This window comes from Dama dama, chromosome 18, assembly GCF_033118175.1.
Source record: "Dama dama isolate Ldn47 chromosome 18, ASM3311817v1, whole genome shotgun sequence".
Taxonomy (NCBI): domain Eukaryota; kingdom Metazoa; phylum Chordata; class Mammalia; order Artiodactyla; family Cervidae; genus Dama; species Dama dama.
Genome location: NC_083698.1, coordinates 76,263,116 through 76,288,623, shown reverse-complemented (window position 1 = coordinate 76,288,623; position 25,508 = coordinate 76,263,116). Strand labels below are relative to the sequence as shown.

General features: G+C 39.2%; 1 protein-coding gene across 1 annotated transcript in view; it reads left to right on the top strand.

The window, feature by feature from the left end:
• SUGCT (succinyl-CoA:glutarate-CoA transferase) overlaps positions 1 to 3,767 on the top strand; it is a 971,520-nt gene extending 967,753 nt beyond the window's left edge. The window contains exon 14 of the mRNA XM_061165661.1: positions 3,696 to 3,767. Coding sequence (XP_061021644.1) covers positions 3,696 to 3,703 — 8 coding nt within the window. The 3' untranslated portion in view covers positions 3,704 to 3,767. The remainder of the gene's footprint in view (positions 1 to 3,695) is intronic.
• Positions 3,768 to 25,508: the final 21,741 nt, after the last annotated feature.

The window sequence follows — 25,508 nt, the reverse complement described above, 5'->3', positions numbered from 1 at the left end:
CTAGTCATTAAGATATTTGGACAAAAGGGACAAAGTTAATTTTGGGAACAGTTGCATATGTAATATTTCCTCTATGGAAATGTGGACAGAGATATCTACTATGATTTATTCCAAATTATAATTTCTTAGAACACTAGAGATTTCCAAAGCTTTTAATGGAACCTACCCAGAGATGCCTAATCAGCTTTAAGCACATAATTCCGATTTTACTGTTTTATGTTTTGATTTCAAATGACAGTTTTTAAAGAAAGAGTTCCTCTGCTTTTTAAAAAATGTCCTGTCAAAACCACTTCTGTATTTGCCATGCATGCAAGATGTTTCTGTATGTACACTTGAGAATCAAGCTCTTAGCTTGATTCTGAAATTTCAGTATGAGTGTCATATGTTTTCTCCATCAGCGGTGACCAAATGAGCTAATCATGGGTACCAAGTTCACAGGTAAGAGACCTAATGAAGTACTGCAACCTCTTCCAACCTGATGTGCAGCAGAGTTTCATGGGCCAAGTTATTTCATTGGAGGTAGTGAACCACCTAACTCTGGTTATATGACTTCTGCTTCAGGTGCTATAAAAAGAGGCAAAAATTAATAGTATCCTTTTGGTTAGAGATTTACTTTTGATGAAGCTGACTTAGCTGGAAGTTTGCCACTTACAAGGATCTCCAGATATCTCTGGAACTCTCTTAAGAAGGAATTGTACTGCTCTGGTAGAAGGTTCTTTGCGCCCTTAATATTCCTCTTACTCTAGGATCCAATGGAAAGAAGATGAGAAAAGTATTTTCTTGACTTTCAAATATGGGTAAATTACATGGGAAATCCTGAAAGTCTCCTGCCATCCTTTGTAAGTTTCTGAGCTGTACTCAGACAAGCAAGATCTAACATGCATTAAGGTGGCAAGTAGAGGCATAGATTGTATCCAAAGAACTACATTTTGTTTGCCTAGTAACACAGTATAAGAAACATTTGTATAGTAGAAGGGCAAAGTGAAGGTCAGTGGTATGCCTACCACTGACTAGGGTGGATATAAAAATTAGAATCAAGTGTAAAAGTTAAGTTCAGAAACTGCAAGAGGTCAGGGGAGCAGGAAGATTTTGCCCAACCCCGAGAGACAGTAATTTACTGGCATCTGACTATTTATAAAACAAAACAAAACAAAACACTCGCCTTCCTACCGGTACTAAAGGCTATATTATAAGTGCCACTTGGTGGCCAAAAGGATTAGGAATTATCAAAATAAACAAAGAAGAGAGATATTATGAAGTTAAAATTTGCAAGACTTAGCAATAGATTGTTTGGGGACAATCTGTTTGGTGAGAGAACAGAATGAATGAAAATGGATGGTAACCTGAATGTTGGTGGACTGATTAATTTGAGTGGGGAATTGTGGGGTCTTGGTGACTTAGGAAGGGAAATATAGTTTGGGATATGATAAATGACAGGACATATAGAGATAGAAATTAAATATTAGAAATCAGAAAAAAGGATAAATTTGAGAGTCCCTGTGTAAAGGTGAGACCTGAAGCTATAGCTTTGGTTGAAGAGACCACAGGAAAGGACACTGGGATTGGGTGGATGGAGCAAAGAAAAAGATGGAAATTGAGAAGTCAAGAAGCAGGCAAACTCCCAACTTTTTCTACCATTATGCAATACAACATAGTCCCTTTGTGTTATATTAATTATAAAATAAAGTTAAATAGAAAGTAAAACAAAATAAAATTAAACTTTCACAAATCCAAATATTTGATGCCATAATTTTTAGACAATCTTGAATGTGTTTATAAGTATGATTCAATTAAGCTTGTTTTGTGGGCAGACTTAACAGATTTTTATTGTTTTGCATATTTAGAAGAATATAATCCAGTTTTCAACTCAGTTTTACATGTTTCCATATAATTCCATTAAGAGTTCTAGTTATACAGTGGCCAGCAATCAGTTTTCCAGGGCTGTCCTAGTTTTATCAGTGAAATACATATTCTGAGAAATCTCTTGGTTACAAGCAAACCAAGATGATTGTTAACCATAGTTCTGGATACTAATATGTCCTATAGAAACTCTGGAGTAAAGGAAAGCAGAATACTATTGTTATTGTTCTTGTTCAGTCTCTTAGGTTGTGTCCAACTCTTTGTGACTATTATTAGCTTTTCATTTTTAGATATAAACTTTTCTTCTTTTCAAAGCATTCTTATGGTAGGAAACTTGCTAAGTAAATGATGAAACATATGAAAAAGCATGAAAGTCACTCATAATCCTACTATTTAGACATAACTCCATCTATACATATTTTCTGGCTTTGTTTAGATCCTGTTATAATTTACACTGTTCTCTCCATATTAATTATAACGTAAGCATCTGTTTTGATGTTAACATTTCTTTGTAAACATAATAGTTGATGATTATATAGTATTTCACTGGAACTTTTTTAAAGTTCTTCTTAGTTGATTGACCACTGAGAGCATAGACTTTGACAGTTTTTCAAAATGACTACACTACAATGAACATAGTCATTGTTTAAGTTTTAATCTGTCCTTTTTAGTTTTTCTAAAGGTTTATTTTGAAAATGGAAGTTGAGATGAAAAGATTTATGATCATGCATAAAACTGAAAGAATGTATGCTTTAAAAGAAATGTTCTATCCAACCAACCAAAAATAACTGTAGGAATATTAGCATACTTGGGTTTTCCAAAAGAAGTGAAGCTCAAAGTCAACATGATTCCACATACACTCTGAGAATGTAATTATTTTATTAGGTTTTCACTTTTATCATGAGCAAGAAACCCAAATACTATCAAACAACCAAGGAAGCACTTACCACAAAGAATAAAAGCAACTTGGAAGAAGCAGATGATACAGTGTGAAGCAAACTATATTAATACACATGTACATATATATACATGTATAGTATATATACAGTAGACTCTCATTGTTTTTAGTAGCTATATTCTGTAATGTCACTATAATATGAATTAGGGAATACTGAATCATTGTTCTTATGGGAAAATACAGGCTTAGATTCTTCTGTGCCTCTGGTGATATTTTCATCAACTGATTGATACATAAGCAACATAAAACAAGCCAATGTGGAAAATGAAGCACTAAATTTACCATGAAAAGGATACTTGTTTACAGTATGAGAGCTAGAAAAAGAAGGCAGTGTATCACCTTGTTTGACCTTAGCTGGGAATGTGACATCACTCGACTCAATTTTTTTTTGCAGTCTACATGTCTGTGAATGATCATGAAAGTGCCACTACGAAATCTGAGAATAAGTAGGATCATCCCTGTGTGTGTGTTGTGTGTGTATTCATAGAACAAAAAGCATTTCTTAGAAGTTAAAAGCATTGGGAAAATCAGAAATGGAAAATCTCAATAGTTGGTTAGAAAATAAAGTTAAGGAACCCTTCCAGAAAACAAACAAACAACAATAACAAAAAGCAGCAAGTTTAGAAACCTCCAGAGAGAAAAAAAAAGCAAAATACTTATAAAGGATCAATTATTAAAATGGAAACTGACTTTTCTAGGTCAGACTGAAAGCAAGAGAGTGATCGAGTAATTTCTTTTAACATTTGAAGGAAAAGGAATTCCATGTTAGGGTTCTATACTTAGCCAAACTATCAGTCAATTGTATGGATAAAAATGAAAGTCATTTTCAAACATTCAAGGTCTCAAAGGTGCAGATCTCCCTTGCACATTTTTTCAGGAAGCTAATGGAAGAAGTTCTTCACCAGAAGAGGTAGTAATCTAGAAACAGGAAGAAAGAACATTCAACAGACACGGCAACACAGAGGAGAAGCAAGGAAACATTCATGATGATGAAGAAGGGAAATTCCAGGATGACAAAGGGTCCCCAGAGTTGAAAAAATCAGTACAAATGAGAACCCTGTGACTCAAAAGACAGGTATGTAAAGGGCATGTTATCGTCATGATACCTGCTCTAACAGTATATATTTAATCTGACAGAATGGCTAAAAGAATCACTTCTTCAAAACAAAGGAGCATGACACTACAGAGGGAGTCATGAGACACAAGGAATAGGGAACCCAAATAAGGAGAAAAGCAAAGGGAATTCTAAGGATGAAGGACAAAGGGAAATCCCAGGATGACAGTTATTAAACAGACCTAGAGATGTATCAAGACAAAACAGAAACAAGGAATTGAAAGACAGCTGATATGATTTATCTAGTGAAAAATTAGTTCTCACAGATAGGTTTTTGTAAGATGTTTAAACAATTAACAATACATACACACAAAGAAAATAAGTGTGTATATTAAGGAAAAACAAAAGTATCGAATCATAGTATACCATATTTTCAAGGGCATAATAATACTAACATTGAATATTTATTTAACCTCAAAAGTATGGGAGAGTAGGCCTAGAGGGAATGTTAGTGTTAGAGACTGAAACTTAATCTATCAATATGGGAAGTCAACAGGCAATATCCAAAAGGGTTGGGTCAATGGAGTGTAGTATAGCATTATTTAATAAATATGAAAATGTGTAAATACCAGAATGTAATAGATAAAACAGTCAAAAGTGTTTGCTTTGGGGCAGAAGGACTAGAGCAAATGAAAAGGAATAAGACAAAGAACCTCTATGTTTTAAAAATAAGCTTCTTAGAATGATTTAACGTTAAAACTTGTACATTTATTTTTAGATCAATTAATAATTCAGTTGAAAATATTGTACTGAATTCATACTTCTTCCAGCAGATAAATCATTTAAAATTAACTACTGATAACAGTAATCTGGACTGGGAGGATCATCCGCTGCAGCAATTTTGACCCAATTGATTACTTACTCCCCAGGTACTGCAGTGGTGCTTATACGAAGGGTATGAAAGGAAATTCTGTGGAACTGGTCTCCAGCTACCCAGACCTCCCAGTATTTTGGCTAAGAATGTCTTTCGCTTAACAAAGAATTATGACCAGAATTGGACTGCAATAAGTTAACCTTTCATTTAATTTAGTTCCTAATGTTAGATTGGTACTAAAATCTATTTATGGATTTTCCCTTTTCTATTTTCTTCCAGGAACATTATCTGGCATTCTAAACTTGGGGAAAGTCTGTATAAGAAACCTCTAAATCTTGGCAGAAAATTAAGTTGTTAGAGGTCTCATGAGTAAGACCAAGCTGTGGGATGTTTCAAGACTGACCTTCAAGATCATCTTTTCCAACCTCCCCATTTTACATGTTATAAGAAACTACAGCCAAAAAGGACTAAATTATTTAGCCAAGGCCATACAATTATTAATGGCATAGAAAAGATGAGAACTCAAGTTTCTTGACTTCCAGTTCAGTGGTTCTTTCATTATATTACATTACAGTCTGCTACAACAAACTACAGCACACAACATAAGGAAAACACTATGCTGCTCTACACTACATCACATCACATCACACCATATCACACCTCATTACTCTGTACTATGCTATCTTTCAATAAACTACACCACACAGCACAATACTACATCATACCAAACACTACTGTACTACTCTGCCATCACTATTTTGCATACAGTGTACTACACTATACTTCCCTGGTGGCTCAGATGATAAAGAGTCTGTCTGCAATGCAGGAGACCTGGGTTCAATCCCAGGGTTGGGAAGATCCCTTGGAAGAGAGCATGGCAACCCCCTCCAGTATTCTTGCCTGGAGAATTCCATGGACAGAGGAGCCTGGTAGGCTACAGTCCATGGGATTGCAAAGAGTCAGACACAACTGAGCAACTAACATTCTACGCTACAGTAAACTACACTAAATTGCACAACATTGTATTATTAAAGAAATAGACTGAACAAATTTTAATGTTCAATCATTTAGATTTAATCCACAGGAGTCCACTAATATCCCCAAACTGCAAGCTCAGTTTAGCTCTAGTTCTTGAGCTGATACTGACCCTATTATTGCACACTTTTCCAGTGCCTCCTGCTCTGGTCATTAGGATTCATTTACCTTCCATGCAGTGGGCTGCCCTTTGCTAATTTCCTTGATTGTGTTGGATGATAATCCAGGGTCACTGCCCCAGGGTTGGTCCCTGGGCTCCTCCTTTGCTACCTGCATACTTCCATGGAGTCCCATTTTGAAGACTTGTTTCTATTGATGGCTCCTAGTGCTCAAGTCTCTTCTCTGTGTTAAAGTTTATAGGATTAAAGTTTGGTTTTTGGTGCCCTTTCCAACAATCTGAGCAGGACCCCAGCTCTTAACCACCTGGATTAAGAAGAAGACCACAGCATTACTATCATCTTTCCCTCTCTCCCACACCAAGGACTGGAGTTGTACAATAGGAACTCGGACTGGGAACATTGTCCCTATCCCCTACAGCAGTGATAGGGGAGTCAGATTTTTGAGAGCATTTGGCTAAACTCTTGGTCCTTGAAGTCAAATCTGAATTTATTACTTACCAGCTGGTGACCTGAGTATTACTTCCCTCACATATAAGATGGAGACAATAGTGACATTTATCCCATAGGTTTGCCATGGGGATTAAATGTAATTATGCATAGCAGGCTCCTTGCATACTACCTAACATACAGTTAGCGCTGAATAAGTATTAGATATTTTTATTACTTCAATTCACCCTTAAAAAAAAGCCTTGGTCACATTATTTGAAACTGAGGTACAGAAAGTTTGTCCACAATCACATAGTTAGAAGGGAGGCAAATGACACCAGGAGTCTGTGTTCTAACTCCTTCCATATCCTGTCTTTTTAATAATCAAGCCCCCGGCCAGTCTGAATTTCTGAGCAATGCTCTGCCCACCTGTTGGGTGGCTCCAGTTTGGAACCCCCTGGTGCCAGGCGTCTGTCTGAATCGTGACGGGAACATGTTGATCCCTGTTGGACCCGTGCCTAGCCCACCCAGCAGTAACTTCCCCGCCAGCCTCTGCCACAAGGACAGCTCTCTCAGCTCCCGTTCCAACCTACAGAGCAGGGCTGTGCCAGCTCTGCTCCCTGCCCCGGGCCTGTCTGGCTGCAGGTAGGCTGCTCTGACTCACCGGAGAATCCTGAGCTCTGACTAATCCTTTGTCTAATGTCTTTTGCAGGGTCAACATGATAGCCACAAATGGAAGGACAGCAGGGAAGAAAGGAAAGAGGAAAAAGAAGAAAGCTTGTTTTCCTTATAGGCTCCGTGAAGTCAACAGGAAATGGCTCAGTGTAGATCAACCACCTTACTGTCCTGAGTAAAAGGCAAGAGTGATATCTTCCTGAGTGACTGAAGAGTTAATCACGACCTAGGTAAGACTTTATCACCTAGAGTCCCACGTTTGAAGTTTGGAGAATTCCCTTTGTCTCATCGCAGCGCATGCACTTCATTGCCTGTGTTCTATTTTAATAGCCTGGAATGTAATTCCTTTTGCCCAGTATTCTTTTTCACTATGGGTTTTTCCGCCCCTCGGGGTGGATTTATGCTTCTAGCTGAATGATTACTCAGTGAATCTTCGCCAAGGGATGTTCTGTTCCAAGAATGACACATCTCTTTGGGGATGCTGTCTACCTAACAGGGGTGGGTGGGAGGTCAGGGGAAGCCCCTACCCAGGATAAAATAGTTTCTTTGTGTGCTTGGAGAAAAACACTCAGATGATGAACAGCCTGACTTGGGGGCTGTGAGTGGGTGAACCACTCCAGTGAAGTCGTCCTCAACGCTCCCTCATAAGGAGAGATTATGAATTTAATGAGCAGAAGAATTCTGACAAGTCTTAAAGCCAAAGGCAATTAACAAAGGCTGAATTCCTTGCAGCTATGAAATGATTCAATCTTAATGAAATTATACATCCATATATCTTTATATTTAAGACTGTATTGCTTTCTTTTATTTTCATATATGGGTATTTCTTAGTATGCACGTCCCCCCATCCCCAGTCCCCAGGAGATGCTACATGAAAGAAAAGTGCTATGGCCCAATCTGATTGGAAGTGCTGCAGGCCAGAGCCCCCTCCCTCATTGCTATGAGGTAGCTCAGTCTTTAGAAACTGCCTTCCCTCAACCCTAAGTCTGTTCAATGTGGTGACAGATTACACTGGGCCATTGTAAGTCAACAGCAAAATATCTTCATATGACTGAAAAAAAATTTAACTTTTGAGGTTTTCATTTCTTAACTATATTATTATACCAACTCTGGCCTAGATGCCCCAACTCTGCCTTTTTCCTGCTTTGTTCCACATTACTGCCAGACCGACTTTTCTAAGTCCAACAATAAGTGGTCACTCTCCTTAATCAAACAAGGGGTGGTACCCCAAGGTAAATCTTTTCTGAATTACTTCATTTTAAAGATCTTCCAGAATTCCCATCTATCCAACCTTATTTTCCTCCATTTTCCTAATCCCTGACATTGCCCACTAGTGTTCTTAAAATCTCATAATTTCAAATCTCTCTTGTTCTGTTTTGACTGCCTGAAATATTCAACTTTTGCCCTTGAGCCATTTGAATTAATCAGTAATTCTTTAAGTCCCAATTTATTTCTTATCTCCCTTGAAGCATTTACTAAATGTGCACATATTCATGAATGTAATTGTTCTCTAGATGCTTTCAAGATTTCTAAGTTATATTAATGGTGATTATATTTTCTATTCTAAAAAATTAAAATGTTCAGTCTGATGAAATGGCACCTATGAAAGAATGAAATAAAATGTTAAAGATCATTATAATTCTGGGATATATGAGATATCCTGGAATACCTGAGATAGTTTCAAATATATACAACATGTTCTCATGTGACACAATTTATCAAATAATTATTTATCCCCATAAGATGTTCATACTGCTAATTCTCAACAGCATTTTAGGTCATTAGATGCCATGACTCATATGTTTTAGTTCTTCTGACTTCCCCTTTCACATAGTACATGTATGCTGCTTCTGCTGCGGTCATGTCCGACTCTGTGCGACCCCATAGACGGCAGCCCACCAGGCTCCCCCGTCCCTGGGATTCTCCAGGCAAGAACACTGGAGTGGGTTGCCATTTCCTTCTCCAATGCATGAAAGTGAAAAGTGAAAGTGAAGTCGCTCAGTCATGTCTGACTCTTCTCTACCCCATGGACTGCAACCCACCAGGCTCCTCCGTCCATGGGATTTTCCAGGCAAGAGGACTGGAGTGGGGTGCCATTGCCTTCTCCAATAGTACATGTATACGGTTCCCCAAATAATTTTTAGTATAAAAAAGAAAACAAAATAAACGTAAACACTTTCCAAAAATGTATTGATCATTTTATACTGAAGAGCTGAGATGGGAGCTAGACAGTTTCTGCTTAGGTTAATTTTTTGATAATTTCTCCATTTCCACATTCTATCTTATCATGAACACTTTCTCATTTATAAATGCCATCCATTAGGAAGAGACACAGGATGTCTTGTGCAATTCAAGAGTCCACTTAAATAGAACTTTCCCTAAAATGATAATACAGGATGATGTAAAGAAATAGAGCCCTCATCCTTGTCTGGCTCCACACATGGTTATCTTGTTCCTATACATTCACAATATTGCTCTTAGGGTATAAGCCATGGCCCCTGCCTAGAAAATTCAGTATTGTGCAATGAGTGACTGAGCCCCTGACAAATACTCTAGATTCAGAGTTAAATCAGTACTCTGTGGGACATGAAATGACAGCCACCTTTTCTGTCCATATTTCCATTGTAAACTTGTTAGTAAATTAACTCTTAATAATAATTACAAGATTCCTGTAGACTGCCATAGCATAATGGCAGACCCTAGATTTTTCCCAATTGCCTTACATATTCAGAAACATTTTAAAATTGGAACAGACTTGTCGATTGTCTCTTTATGAATCCCACATTTCCCATCAAAGGCCAGAATATATAGAACTTGAGTAACTTCACCAGGACCAAATAAACAAACAAAAATCCCACAAAAATGAAACAAACAAACAAAACTCTGGAGCTTATTACAGGCCAAAACCTACATGTGTGTTAAGATTAGAAATGAGCAAAATATTCACTAAAATAGAAGAAGGTCCTTAGCCCTACTGCATACAGTCTTACTTGAAAGAATACTTATTATTATTATTATTGTTGGGATGTCCATAGGATCCTCATATGTTGCAGTGACCATAAAGCCTTTACTCTGAAAATGTTTCTTCAAACATTTCTTATGTTTTGGAGGCATGCATGCAGAACTGGAAGTGAAGGAAGAAGAGGAAAGCCACCAGCCTAGTCTCAGCAGTTGTCTATAATACAACAATCAGCAGAATACTAGAGGGCAAAGCCACATTGATCTCTTACCCTGGTGAAAAGCAAAAGATCACTTAGCTGGTCTTCCAAACTTGTAGAAATGTGAAGGAGCCTATGTGATTTAAAATGTCATCTATTTGTATCCATCCATCACTAAATCCAGTAATATAAAAAAATGTAATCAGAAAAATAATGTACTGTGTTTTGTTTTTTTTTTCTGGACAGAGAATCTTTGTACTTTGGGTCACAACAGAATTTATCTTCCAAGTCAGGCCAATTTTAAAAGGGAAAGGGGTCTTTGCTAATACTTCTCTGGAAGAACACATGTAAATTGGGACATAATGCTAAACTGGGATTCAGAATGTATCCTTAAAGGTTAAAATTCAGATGGTGCTTAAAAGGATGCATGGATTATAATAAGAGATGCAAAATAAAATAACAAACAGATCCCCCAAAGTGCATATCAGTCTTGGATATTAAAAAATGACCCCCTATCTTTGAATCTCAAGATAGTCAAAATTTCCCCAATGCTTCTTCTTGGGAAGCAAAGTTGAGAAGGGCGGTCCTGGGACACAGGCCAGGTGCACACAAATCAGAGCTGCAGTGTTTCTCCCCAATGGGGTGGAGGAGGACCCCAACTTTGACTCCTCTAGGACCTTCTTTTCCTCCTCACTGGCGATTAGTCATGCTGTGGTGTTTAAAACTGAAACGTTCATTTTAAATACTACAAAAATGTGGCACAGAGCGCAGGCAAGGCATCTGTTCCAGCAAAATGTTATGTTTTGATCATTTTCAAAAATGATTTTTCTGTTTTTAAAGAAAGTGTGTGGACATGGAGATGAGTCAGTCAATCTGAGGGGTACTGTATGCTGGGTTATTTTGAAAGCTGTAAAATTTAAAAATACATGGAAAGAAAATAATTTTCCTTAAATATTATTTCAATTTTATTCTTTGACTTAGTATTTTTTTTTCTTTTTTAATCTTTCCATAGCATCACATTCTTTGCCAGGAGAAAAAAAAGTCATCTTGAAGGCAGCTATAGAACCATCATCATATGGAAACCTAGATGCAGGCCTACAAAAATGGTTATACTCAAATTTGTAGATCTAGGTGATCTTAACTGAAAAGATGGTGCTAGAAAGCAAAGGTAATTTACTTAGGTATATAATTGCATTTCTTTTTAAAACACTTCCTGGTTATGTAAATTTTACCCCAAAATTAATCTATACCCTGACTAGGGCTTCTACCACTTTAATACCCTAGTATTACTCAAGTGAAATTGTATATACATTGCATTGTAACCTCAATATTTTCTATTCTGACCTACATGCCCCTTACTTTTCCAAATGAAATGCATTTAGTGTATTAACATTGATAGCCTGAAAAATGTAGGTTATTCCTCAGAATTAGAATATTTGGAAACTCCAACATAATATACTGTAAAACAGAATTTCAATATGCTTTCTCTTACTTCTCTATCTTTTTTTTAGTCTTGCAGTAATTCTATTCCTCAGAGCCTCAGAAGTCAACTGTAGTGTGCTGTCTGTGAATACTCATATGTAGTTTGGTCTCGTTTGTACAGTTTGAGTCTCACAGAGAGAGGAACATACAAGTTCTGGTAGAGAATGAACACACTGATTTGTGTTTTTCCTAAAGAAAATCATGTTATTTTCTGTGCCACTTCTTTATCTGGAGAACTGGAGAGAAATGACAGTTATCTACCTTCTGATAGATTATCGAATTCTGAGATGTCAGAAATCATTTGCATTTGTAAAGCAATTAGCTAGAGTTCACAATACAAGTATATCAATTGAAATAAATCAGAACAGCTACCTAACCATTTTTATCTTGATCTGTTCATTTTGGCCATGTAAAGCAGAACAATCAATTGGTCCAACCATTCTGAGATACAAAGTGGCTGTTAAGAAAGCCAAAACACCAGATTGGCTGCTTTTTTTAATTGGTGTTTTTCACAATATGAAAATATTGGGTGAAAATGAAAAAACTGAGTCAAAGATCCAGATGTTTGATCCTCCCATTGCCAAATAGCCACACATTTTGTAGCATTCAGATTTGCAACTGAATTTCTCAGCTTTCACCAGAAAGCCTGTCATCATATAGATATAGCCTTCTAAGGAACTATAAACATGAAACTGATATGGTCCCAAGAAAAGCATCTCTTTTACCCAAGATAACAGTTGCTTGTGCATCTGCTGTTTTCTCCTCACTAGGCAGCTTCCTGGACAGGAAGGGCACAGGATCCATTGTTCAAAATCCTATAGTGTTCTTTTCTTTATTTAGGCCTGAATCTGCTTAGAAAGGAGAATACCTGTGTAAGCCAAGTAAGGACCATGACAAGAAAAACTTCTTTTCTAAATTGGTCCATTTAGTAGTTCAGATATAGATGCAGGAGCTGTCATGGCAGCATCAGGAGGGACATGAACTGGACCCATATTTTCTGGACTGATTTGTCTTATTATATCCTAACTAGGGCTTCTATTAGACAGCAAAATTTTATACATCAAACCATTCTAGCTGTCCTAAATTCAGTCTGCCAACAACGCTTGTATCAAGGGAGCTTAGCAAAACTAAATAATAGTAGCCTTAAAGGTGTGTGTCGAGGAAGGTGGGGTGGAAAAGGTTACAAGTTAAATGTACTGTTTTTTTGCCTATTTTTAATGGCTGACATTTGTTTGCACTGCTTCTTCTGCACCCGGGCACATATTAATTCAAAGCCACAACCACAGTATGCATTATCTGCAATTTTTCTTTTTTTTCCTCCTTGGATTCACTCCTCTTGAAATATCACATTTTAATTATGTGCATAGCAATGACTTCATTGCTTCTTAACTCAGCAGCAGCCAACTCATTTTCCCCTGATGGTATGATGACCTGTCCTTGTGGGAGAAACCCATCTGTTTATATTCTTTAAGCTGTATCTACACAAAGAACAGGTTTTGTATGTTTTGAAACCATCTTTTCTCATTTCACTACTCACTGCTTGCCTAGAAAGGAGAAACTAAGAAAATAGGAGGAAATCACTGGGTTCAATAAGTATTTCTAGCAAAACCAATAAACCATGAACATACTTGACATAAAGTACATGGCCTGAAAATTATTGAAGATCATGGATTTTAAATCATTTAAGTATTTGATCTCAGTGTCAAATACAAGCATAAATCACTTAACATAGGCTCTGGTACATGGCATAAAAAATAATAGTTAAATTTTTCACTGGGATTATATTGAATATATGGAGGGACTGGGAGATAAAATATTTGTCTCTTGGTAATGTGCAAATGCTAATGAAAACTCTTTTAGCAGCCTGCTTGTCTATTTGATGCTAATAATAGGTTTATAAAGGAAAATGATTCTACCTGTCTGGCATAAATTCCTGGCTTGACAGTAAACATTGGTTGAGATGTACTTAATAGAGTATCTTAAAAAGAAATTTTGTACTGTCAATTTACTTTTACAAGTAATTGGGGAAGATTGTTATCACCTGTCACAAGAAATCTTTCCATGAGAAGGGTTTTTTCCAGGAAGAATGCAATGTTCATGTGTAGAGATTTTTGCCCTCTATATAGCTTCTAGATTCTACCATGAGGAGAATGGTCTTTGGTAATGATGGTTTGGCCCATCGTCAATTAGGGGGATTCCATATAAATGAGATACTATCTCAGATTTTATCCAGACCAAATTTAATTTCAATCCTGGAACAGAGCTGGTAAAAGCTTTAAAAAGTCTTCTCAATCCATAGGGAAGGCAGATCTTCAAAGGAAAGAATGAATTTCTTTGTACATAGTCACTTATTAAAGAGCTAGGTTAAGACTCATGAGGGTACAAACCATTGTCTGGTCTACCTGTGGTGGTTTAGTCACTAAGTCATGTCCAACTCTTTGCGACCCCATGGACAGTAGCCTGACAGGTTCCTCTGTCCATGGGATTCTCCAAGCAAGAACACTAGAGTGGGTTGCCATTTCCTTCTCCAGGGGATCTTCCCAACCCAGGAATTGAACCTGGGTCTCCTACACTGCAGGCAGATTCTTTACCAACTGAGCTATGAGGGAAGCCCTGAGGGTCTAGTCTAAGCAATGTCAAATTTAGCCCAGGTCCAGAAGCCCATAATACTCAAGCACAGGCTTAAACATAATCAGTCCTGGAATTAAAGCAAACTTAAATTGCCAGGATAGCCTTAGATCTTTCCTCCTGAAGAGTTTGAAGCTGGAGATAGCTTATTAATGTCTTGAACTTAAGGTTCAAGAGCCTGGAGATAAACAGGCAGTCGGTACTAGTGAGAGTGGACTGCTTCAGCTTTACTTCCTAGTCCCACCATGGGATGCAGACTGCATAGTGCATCTGTCCAGGTCACAAGTTTTCCCACCAATTCCTTCACATTCCCTTCCAATTTTTTTTTTCTCTAGTTCAGAGAGATCTGAGCTTGGCTATGGACCCCAGCCACATTACAAAGCATATCACCATTACTTGGAAAAAGAAGGAAAAACATAGAAAACATACTAGGAACTAAGAGGGCAGAAAAATCACTTTAGGTTGGAAAATGTTCCCAAAGGGAAAAGAATATGTGTTGGGTTTAAAGATAGACAACAGCTGAAAAAGACATTCTATGAAGGCAAATGATGAAAGAGAAAGGCAAATCTGAATTGCAGGGAACAGACTGGAAGTGAATAATTACACAGCTAGAATTTGGGAAGTGGCTCTACTGGCATCACATTGATCTAATGAAGACAAATGACTAGTATTTCCAGGGGAGGAGCAAGACCTTGGCACCTCTAACATTGCCTCCAGCAGCCTCATGAGGCACAGTTTTCACTGGAAGAAGGGACACGACTTTTATTAAACAACTACTCCTTTTCAGGAAATGTTCTTCTAGGCAGATGTCAGTAATATGCTCCATATCCTGCTGATGTATATTTCATTATCTTTGTAATGAAATTATTATTTCATTATTATTATTAGTCAATAATTGAAAAGTGAAAAAGTGTCACTCAGTTGTGTCTGCCTTTGCAACTGCATGGACTGTATGTAGCCCACCAGGCTCCTCTGTCCATGGAATTCCCCAAGCAAGAACACTGAGGTGGGTTGCCATTCCCTTCGCCAGGGAGCCAACTATTATTATTAGCTAATTATTAATCTGTTGTCTCTCAGCTTCAAATCCATCTTTTGTTGTCAGCTTTATGTTCAGGGCCTGAACAGAAATTACATTTCTGTCCATCAGTGGGTTCCATATGAGGCCCTGCTGATAGAGGAAGCTAGAGTAGGACTGCAAGTCTGGAGGACTTGTTTTTCCCTGTCTGTGAGTGTCACTGGAGCAAGGCTTCTTCCCCTCAGCAGTATAGCGCACTCAAGCAGCAGCTGAATCTCAGTTCAGTTCAGTTCAGTCACTCAGTCGTGACTCTTTGTGACCCCATGAACCGCAACATGCCAGGCCTCCCTGTCCATCACCAACTCCCAGAGTTTACCCAAACTGATGTCCATTGAGTTGGTGATGCCATCCAACCATCTCATCCTCTGTTGTCCCCTTCTCCTCCTGCCCTCAATCTTTCCCAGCATCAGGGTCTTTTCAAATGAGTCAGCTCTTCGCATCAGGTGGCCAAAGTATTGGAGTTTCAGCTTCAACATCAGTCCTTTCAATGAACCCCAGGACCGATCTCCTTTAGGATGGACTGGTTGGATCTCCTTGTAGTCCAGGGAACTCTCAAGAGTCTTCTCCAACACCACAATTCAAAAGCATCAATTCTTCGGTGCTCAGCTTTCTTTATAGCAGCTGACTTTAGTTGGCAGTTTTTCCTACACTGACAGAGTGGGTCTCAGGAAGCCCCCTCAGAGGCACCAGCACTCATGGAGTGACGCCTTCTCATAGGCTGGTTCCTGGCTCTAACTAGGCTGTTCCTTCAAGCTTGGAAGTGTTAGCAGTCCCCTCCTCTTTCCTTGGTTCCCCCATAGTTGTGGGTGGTGGCTCTTTGCTGCACTGGCCACCTCCATGATACCTTAGAATTCTTTTACTCTTCTAGTTCTTCCACACATAACTAACAACACTTCATACTGGAATCTCTCCATTAAAATAACTGGGATGGCTTCTATCTCCTGACTGAACCTAAGGCTCACATAGATTAACTAATCTATTTGACTTTTTGAAGTTTCCACAACTAACTTGGAACTTATACACTAGTTTATCTGAAGAAACCTTTTATTCTTTTATCTCTCATCATGATAGCCTTCAGTTAGATACTTGCAGAGACAGAATTATTATTATTATTATTTTACTAAGTATAACTCACTTGAATTAGTAGCAACTACTATGGTTTTGGGTGATAGAAATCCAAATAGAACTAGTTTAGGCCAAAGGGAGAATTCCTTGACTCACACCCACACATGGTGAAAGGCAGAGGATTCAGTTGGGTGCAGAACCAGGCTTCAGATGTACTATGCTTGGGATGAGGAAGTCTCGCTATCACTGCCCTGACCCCCAGCACGGTGTACACACATGGCCACACCTTTGCTTCCTATTTCATTTCCTCAGATTGAAGACAATCCACCTGCTGATTTGTATGTTCTAATTTCAGCATCAGAGAGAGTTAAAACTTGCTTTTTCTCTCTCTTATCTCATGCCCAAAAGTTCCAGGAGAGGGCTTTATTGGTATGATATGGATTGGGAGTCCATACCTGTGCAGAAAAGCTGAGGGTGACAAGAATATTATTCCAGCTTGGATTATATGCTTTCTCCTGCAACAATAAACAGTTGGCAAAGGAGAAGGATTTATAAACCAAGGGATACTCCTGTTTACACCCCAAAGTTAAAGTGGAAGAAAGATTTCCCAGCAGAAGGGTGCATACTAGCCTAGGCAAATGAAACAATAGATGCCCCACTCTTACAATAGACTTTACATTCACACTTTGTGTGTCTACAGTGCATAATAGTTCACACCCCTATGCTTTGCAGAAATATGCAGTCAATCATTATTTAAAAAATTGGTCAGTTGTTTTGGTAAATGTTAGTCCTACCCAGGTCTGCCTCATTGCAGGCAGATTCTTGATCATCTGAGCCACCAGGGAAATCCAGTCCTATAAATCCTAGATTTTGAAATGCCTTCCTTTAAAAAACAATATTGCCATAAAGTCTTTCCTAATAGTTTAAGTGTTAAAAGTGAAATGTACAATCATAAATTTCAACCTTCAATGATCTTTCAGTCAGTACTTCTGGGGCTAACTGTGGCATTCTTTAGGATGCAAAAACTTCACTTTAAAACACATTAAATTTTAAGCACCATGTCCCAGGCCCTAATTTAATTTTACAGACATTCTATTTAACCCCACAGTGACACCAAGAAGTGATCATTGTCATTCATTTTTATAGGAGAAAGCTAGGACTTGGTGAGAGTAAACAGATTAGTCAAATTTGTGAAATTATGAAGTGGTAGATTCAGGATTACAACACCAATCTAAATGAATCATACTCCCCTCTTCTAATCACTATGTTTGGAGTTTTCAGCTGAGCTCTGTGGAGTACCGGGTTTGGCAGAGCCCACTTGGGGCCACCTGCTGCCCCAGTCAGCTTGTCTCATGCATCTGACTCCACCTTGTTCCCTCCTCTACATTAGATGGAAGCTGTCTGTATACCATGCTCATTCTAGGCTTTGCAAAAGTCTCTTTAGTATAAATTACTTCATAACAAGTTAACATTGGCAGCATCTTTAGTCTCTACTCATGAGATGCCAGTAGCATTCCCTTCCCCAGGTGCAACAGTCAGATATGTCTCTAGATATTGGCAAATATCCCCTGGATGACAAAATCACCCCCAGTGGAGAAATAGTTTGTTTGCTTTTTAACTTTTTATTTTATATCAAAGTGGGTTTCCCTGATGGCTCAGACAGTAAAAAATCCATCTGCAATTCAGGAGACCTGCGTTAGATCTCTGGGTTGGGAAGATCCCCTCCAGTATTCTTGTCTAAAGAATTCCATGGACAGAGGAGCTTGGCAAGTTACAGTCCGTGGAATCACAGAGTTAAGACATGACTGAAGTGACTTAACACACATGCATAGCTGATTAACAATGTTGAACTAGTTTCAGATGGACAGCAAAGGGACTCAGCCATACACACACGAGTATCCATTCTCCCCTAAGCTTCCCTCCCATCCAGACTGCCATATAACATTGAGCAGAGTTCCCTGTGCTATCCAGGAGGTCCTGCTGGTTATCCATTTTAAATACAGCAGTGTGTACATGTTGATCTTCAACTCCCTAACTAACCCTTCCCTCAGTCCTTCCCCACCAGCAACCATAAGTTCAGAGAACTATGTACCTCATTGGACAGAGGCGAAGGATGCTGTTAATGAGTTCTAAAGATGTCTTTTTAAAAAATGAATTTTACAAAATGGAACCGTGGTTTTACAACATGCTGTGACCTGTACCAACATGTACCTAAGTACAAGATGATGCTAAATGCTGGTGCTTTTATTGCAATTTTTATCTGGGTCATTACATTTTCAAGGTTAAATGAACTTTGACATATGAAGAGGAGTCCTTCTGGTAGAGAATGGAAAAGGGGAAGCCTTGCGGCACTGGGAATTGCAATGGCAAAGGCATTAGATGAGCTTAATGATCTAAAGAGTGGTCCTATTTGCAGGATTAGGGAATGAAGAACAGGAAGGGCATGAGGTTCTGAAAGCTGACTTAAACTCAGGTTGTAAACTGGAAAATGAATAAGTGAATAGATTAGTGAAATAGTGTAATAAGAGTTGGAACTATGACAACAGATAGAAAGTGTAGCAACTTTCTAATAACGGTTAGAAATTTCTTTCTAGCAATTCTGAAATGAAATTAAATTGAATTGAGATTCAGTCATTAGGACTTTATTTTTGATTGGATAGCTCAAGCATCAAAGAAAGTTCTTTGTTTCAGAGCTTGGCTAATTGGGTTTTGGTGATGTCATTGCTTTGTCTCAGCTTCAGCCCTCTACCCCCTCTGTCACTGCCGGGCTTCTCAGCTATATCGCCTTCACCATCTCCCACTCAACCTGCCCTACTGCTGACCTGTATCTCCCTCCAGCCTGTATTCCTCAACATTTTCACTGAAACTTTTGCTGATACAATTGGAGACTTGCATGATGTCAAATTTCATGTCAAGAGATGTCTTGGCAGCACTGGATGCTACTGATCCCTCTTTTCTTTGTGAAACACTTCCTTCTCTTGGTTTTTGTAACACAATCCACTTTCTTTTTTCTTCTGTCACCCACCCTTCTTACTCATCATTATATAACAAATATTTATTGAGTCTATACTCTACATTATATTCCAATAACTGTTATATAGTTGTAAACAAAACTGACAAAACACTCCAGTCTCATAGAGCTTATATTTCAGCGTGGGGAGTCAAGTGATAAAATAGACACAAAAATATGCAGTATACTAGATAAGGATAAATGTAAAGAAGAAAAAAACTAGGAAGAGGTATTAAGGGGTTCAACTTTGAAAAGAGAGATTAGGGAGGACTTCACTGAGGTGACCTCTGAGCAAGAAAGTTGAAGGAGGGGCCACATGAATGAATGGTGGGAGATCTGTTCAAGCCAAGGGAATAGCCAGAGCAGATGCCCAACGTCAGGAGCATTCCACTTGTTTGAGGACCAGCAAAGAGAAGAAGCTGAAGCTGAAGCTCCAATACTTTGGCCAACTGATGCAAAGAACTGACTCATTAGAAAAGACCCTGATGCTGGGAAAGATTGAAGACAGGAGGAGAAGCGGATGACAGAGGATGAGATGGATGAATGGCATCACTGACTTTGGACATAAGTTTGAGCAAGTTCTGGGAGTCAGTGATGGACAGGGAAGACTGGCATGCTGCAGTCTATGGGGTCACAAAGAATTGGACATGACTGAGTGACTGAATGAACTGAAAGAGAAGAAGACTGAGAAGGTAAAATCATGGATGAAGACTAGCTGGTGAGAAGAAACATTGCTTAGGGACTTGGTAGACTTTTTGTTAGGAGTTTGGCTTTGTAGTCTGAGATAGAACTCTGGATAAGTTTGAGAAAATTGACAAGATTCAACTTGTTTGACAGAATTACTCTGGCTTTTGAATTAAGAAGAGTACCTGGGGACAAGGATAGGAACAAGGAGGTGGATATCGTTCAGTCTTTGAACCAGGGTGATCATTGCAGTTGTGCTAAGAAGCATGTGGATTCTGAAAATACCTAGAGGTACAAATGCTATTATTTTATTGAGGGGTTTGATGTGGCTGTGAAAAAGAGAGAAAAAGAAGTTAAGGATGACTCCAAGCTTTTTGAACTGTACGAAAGCAGGATTGAGTTGTATTAACTGAAATGGGAAAGATTACAAAGCAAGTTTGGAGAGGATATTCAGAGCTTTGGTTGTAGGATGGTTTACCAGTGTAACTGAATATTTGTGTTTAGCGAGATTTTCAAACTAGAGAGGTATATTTGAGAGAAGCTAGATACACAGGTGGGCTTGAAAGTGATAATATTGGATGAAATCACCAAGAAAATGGGTTTTGATGGAGAAGAAACTGAGCCCGAGCCCTGGGGCACTCCAAAGTGAAGTGGTTTGGTTGACGAAAGAAGCAATGTGGGAGACTGAGAACTGACAGTGAGGCAGGAAGAAAACTAGATGTGGTGCATTGAAAGCCAAGTAAGATGCATGCATCAAGCCGGGAGTGAAAACCTGTGTCTACTGCTGCTGATAGCGAGGATGGCTACAGGTCATGGTTTTCCCAGCACCGTCTTCTATCACACCTGTTGTTTTAGCATGATTATTAACAGTACCAGCTTTCATTTTCATAACTGAAGTGGTCAACCAACTGGGTAGGTCAAGTAATGTCAACTGAGGATTGATTCATATTAAGAAATGCAAAAGTTATTAAGGATTTTGACATAATCAGTTGTGGTGGAGATCCTAGGGGTCAGAGCCTGGGCAGAGAGAGCTCAGGATAGAATGTGAGTACAGGAATAAGACGTAGTGAGTACAGACAACAGAATAAAGAAGTTCTGCTAATAAAAGGGATCAAGAAAGTCGATGGTGGCTAGAAGGCATTCTACTGTGAAGAGTGGGAGGGTTTTTTATTTGTTTTGGTAAGACGGGCCTCTCCATCTCCTTTTCTATTCCTCCTCTTTTCTCTGTCCTCCAAATGATGGGCTTCATAGATATTAGTCCAAGCCATCTTTTTATTTTAAATTCTCTTCCTTGGTGACCTATTGATTTTCATAGCTGTAAATACAATCTAAATGTTAACAACTTCCAAACCAAAAGCTCTGGTTTCTTCTCTTTTGCTCAAGATATATAAATTCAACTTCCTGATTTAGATGGCTTCTTGAAAATACCTCTAATGGACATCTTACACTTGATCCCTCCCAAACTGAATTTTTTATACTCTTCCTCACCAAATCTACATTTGTGTACGTTTTCCTCATCCTGCACATGGTACCAGCTTCTCATGCCAAAAACCTAGTGATTATTCTTGACATTTGTTTCCCCACTCATCTCCCTACTCCTTGTTATTGCTATTGTTCAGTCACTAAGTCACGTTTAACTCTTTGTGACCCCAAGAACTGCAGCATGTCAGGCTTCCTTGTTCTTTATTGTCTCCCTGAGTTTGCTCAAACTCATGTCCACTGAGTCAGTGATGCCATCAAACCATCTCATCCTCTGTCACTCCTTTCTCCTCCTGAACTCAATCTTTTCCAGAATCGGGGTCTTTCCTAATGAGTCGGCTCTTCATATCATGGTGGCCAAAGCATTGGAGCTTCACCTTCAGCATCAGTCTTTCCAATGAATATTCAGGATTGATTTCCTTTAGGATTGACTGGTTTGATCTCCTTGGCATCCAATGGACTCTCAAGAGTCTTCTCCAGTACCCGTTACTCTTCGCTAAGTCATGTCAATTCTACCTTAATATACAAATAGCGTATTATACCATTCCTGGGTCTATTTTTATGCAGAGTTACTCTTCATCTTTTATCTTCTCTATTCTATAACAAAGGGAATTTATCCCTGAAAATTATGTTTACAGACCCCCATGGCAGATGGCTTCTGTCTTCCTTAAATGAAGGACACTGACAGGATCATGGAGAACAGGAGGAAAGGAGAGAAAAGAGCATTTCTTTTTCCACCCCATGATCCGTGGCATCTATGCAATGGTTCCAGCTTTCGAGCAGATAACTCTAGCCCAGGAGCTCCAGTGGTGCCTTCTTCTCTCCTAGTTCCTCCAGCTGAGAAGGATGAAAGTATCTGTTGTTTAAGGTCAAGGATGTCTCACTCTCCTCTATTGGTTTAGCTCTTCCATTGCCTGAAGAGTAACTCCAGAGATTATATTTCTTTTAGTTTTCCTCTATTCTAAATAGAATGCTTTCTAGTTGCCTTTTCTAATTGGAGCCTCAGAAATACTCATCCACTTTTCTCCTTTTCAAGAACAACTATTTTCTAAGCTATCATTATCTCTTCCCTAGACCACTGCCCTCTAACTGGTATTCTCCATCTCTAATCTTTTCTTCTTTTGATCCATTTACACAGTTGTCAGAATGATCTTTTAAAAACTTAGGGTCTCCTTTAATGGTTTTCAATTCCATGGAGAATAATTGACTATCTCCTTAAGCTGCCCACAAGTCCATGCCTACTTTGGTTCTCACTATTTCTCCAACATCATCTCACTCGTTTCCATCAAACACCCTTCTCCCTCCACCTCCTACAACCTTACCCTTTTTATGAAACTCCTACTCACATATCATGTAAAACCAGTCCTCTCCCACTACCCTGTTATTTTCTCTTTTGGTTTTCTGGTCTTTGCCTTCCTCTGATATATCCTGATTTACAATTATGTATTTACTTACATATTTGTTCTTTTTCCCTTTTCAATGAAAGTTTCAGGAAGTCACAAAACAGGATTGTAGTATTCTTCATCATTTAACCAGTGCCAGGCACAGTGCTTAACCTGTAGAATGTGTTCTCAGAGTTTGTGTTTGAATATATGAATAGTAATTATTCACATTGGAGCTTCCCTTGTGGCTCAGTGGTAAAGAATCTGCCTTCCAGTACCTGCCAGTGCAGGAGACTTGGGTTCTATCCCTGAGTCAGGAGGATCCCCTGGAGAAGGAAATGACAACCTACTCCAGTATTCTTGTCTGGAAAATCCCATGGGCAGAGGAGCCTGGTGGACTACAGTCCATTGGGTCTGTAAGAGTTGGACACAACTTAGTGACTCAACACCATCACCACCGATTATTCACATTAGCATTGTCTTCACTCTTTGGTTATAGTGGTCCTTCTCTGAAGCACAACTAATAACAAAATAAGCTGTGATTTATACTTAGAGTCAGTAATGGATCAAGTCCCACTCTACAAGGTATTTATTGGCTGTATGCTTGGAGGGAAACTAAAGAAACTGTAGTTTGGGGAACCAGAACTTAAACACTCACTAATCCTTTCTCTGCCTATCTTCTCCTACCCTCTATTAAGTAAGCTTATCGGTTTATATTACCAACTCTTCCAAACGTGCTGTAATATGAAAGGAAAATCCAAGGTTCTCAGAATAACACGTGAGGCTGCTATGAGCCTGCTTCCTTATTCCTGGATGACCACTTCCGGCTCCCACAGCCTGATCTCAGGCAGTACCACTGTCTCAGAAATACCACTCTCTCACACACCAGAGGGGTCTTCCAGCCTTCAATCCATGCCATTGCCTTGTCAATGCCTTTGCTGAGAGTGTCCTCTTCTCCTTGGCACCTGAGACACTCTGATCAATTTCATGATCCAGGACAAGGAAATTCTCTACTGTTGAGCTTCCTTCACTTGCCAAGTCACTCCTCCCTCTGTGTTTCTTTAGCACTTGATGTTTCTCCTTAGGCACTTTATTGCACTATATTTCAATTCTCTTTTAAAGGTCTCACTTATGTAACAGACTCGGAGTAAGACCATGTCCAACACACAGTGCAAGGCATAAAGGTGCTTCACAAGCTTTGAATGGATGATTGGGTGGATTGAAATTTGGCTCTTACAACTTTCATCATCTCAATTTTTTTTTTTTTTTTTTGCCACAGAATCTTCTGTTTGTTTCCTCTTTCATATCAGTTCCCAAGTTGGTCTTCTTAGTGGGTTGTTCCCCTTTCCCAAAACTCTTCCCTTTGTAGCTTGAGCTCAGTCACCACCTACCCATCAGTTCCCCACGCCACCTGGCCTATTGACTCTGCCTCCTGTTCTCACTCTGCCTTCCTCCCTGCTTGGTGGAAAATCTGGTCCCAGTGCCTCTACTTTCCAAAGCAGGGGAAGGAAGAGGCTGTGTCAGGGCTGCGATCTTGCTTCTGAGGGTGGAAAGGCACAGAATGGCCCTGCCACCCACTGCCCTCCCCTCCACCTCATCTTCCTCAAGGCTAGGAGCAGTCCCAGGGCTTGATGATCTAATCCATTCTGCCTCAACGAGGAGGGTACAGTGGGAGGAGACAGTCTGCAAATCAAAGAAATAATCAGAGGCTCATTTGCATGCACTATTGATTTTGGTTCCAGGACTTATTATTAGCAGCAGAGAGTGAGACCTCATACCTGTTTATGCTGTGAAGCAACCTTTCTACCTTTTCCATTCCAGCAATATTAGGGAACGATTCTGGCATTTAACTAGTGAGAATCTGCAAGGCCACGTTCCTCTTTGTGGATTAATCATGATGAACTCTAACCTTTCCTAATGAAACAGCCTTTTCGCTTCTTCAAAATCATTTCTTTTAAGAAGGCAGACAAAAAGCAGTGGTACTTCTGTATATATATCGCTCTGTTTCTATGACTGGTACCAGAAATTGTTTGGTTTTCTTTCCCCAGTGTTCTTCCTCAGATGAAAAGACTAGGAGAAAGCCCTGCAACCCCACAAGTCCGCCCGTTTGTTGAATTCAGTTCAAGATCATCCAGGTCTGCAAAACTCGGCTGAAGCAGCTTGTTGCATAATTTACCAGAGAAAAGAGGGCCATCTGGAGAGCCAATCTGGAGAACTAAGCAAAGGCAGAGTCTTTTTTTTTTTTTCCCTCTTAAGTTCTCCTTATTGACTCCCTGCCTATATTAGGCCTCAGCAATACTTGGCCTGTAGCCTGAAAGATGGTGGTCCAGGTCAAAAGTCTTGGCCTTCTGGCTTTGAACCCTAGCAAAGAACGACCTGGCCCACAACTACTAGCAGTCCCCACCCACCATCACTGTGCAAAGTTCTCAGTCAACTCCCACCAGTCTTAGCCCATGACACTGTGGGGGCCTGTGTCATTATGAAGGACAGCTGGTTTACGCATATGCAGAGGAGGCAGCTACCCACGAGGGATGTGGGAAAGCT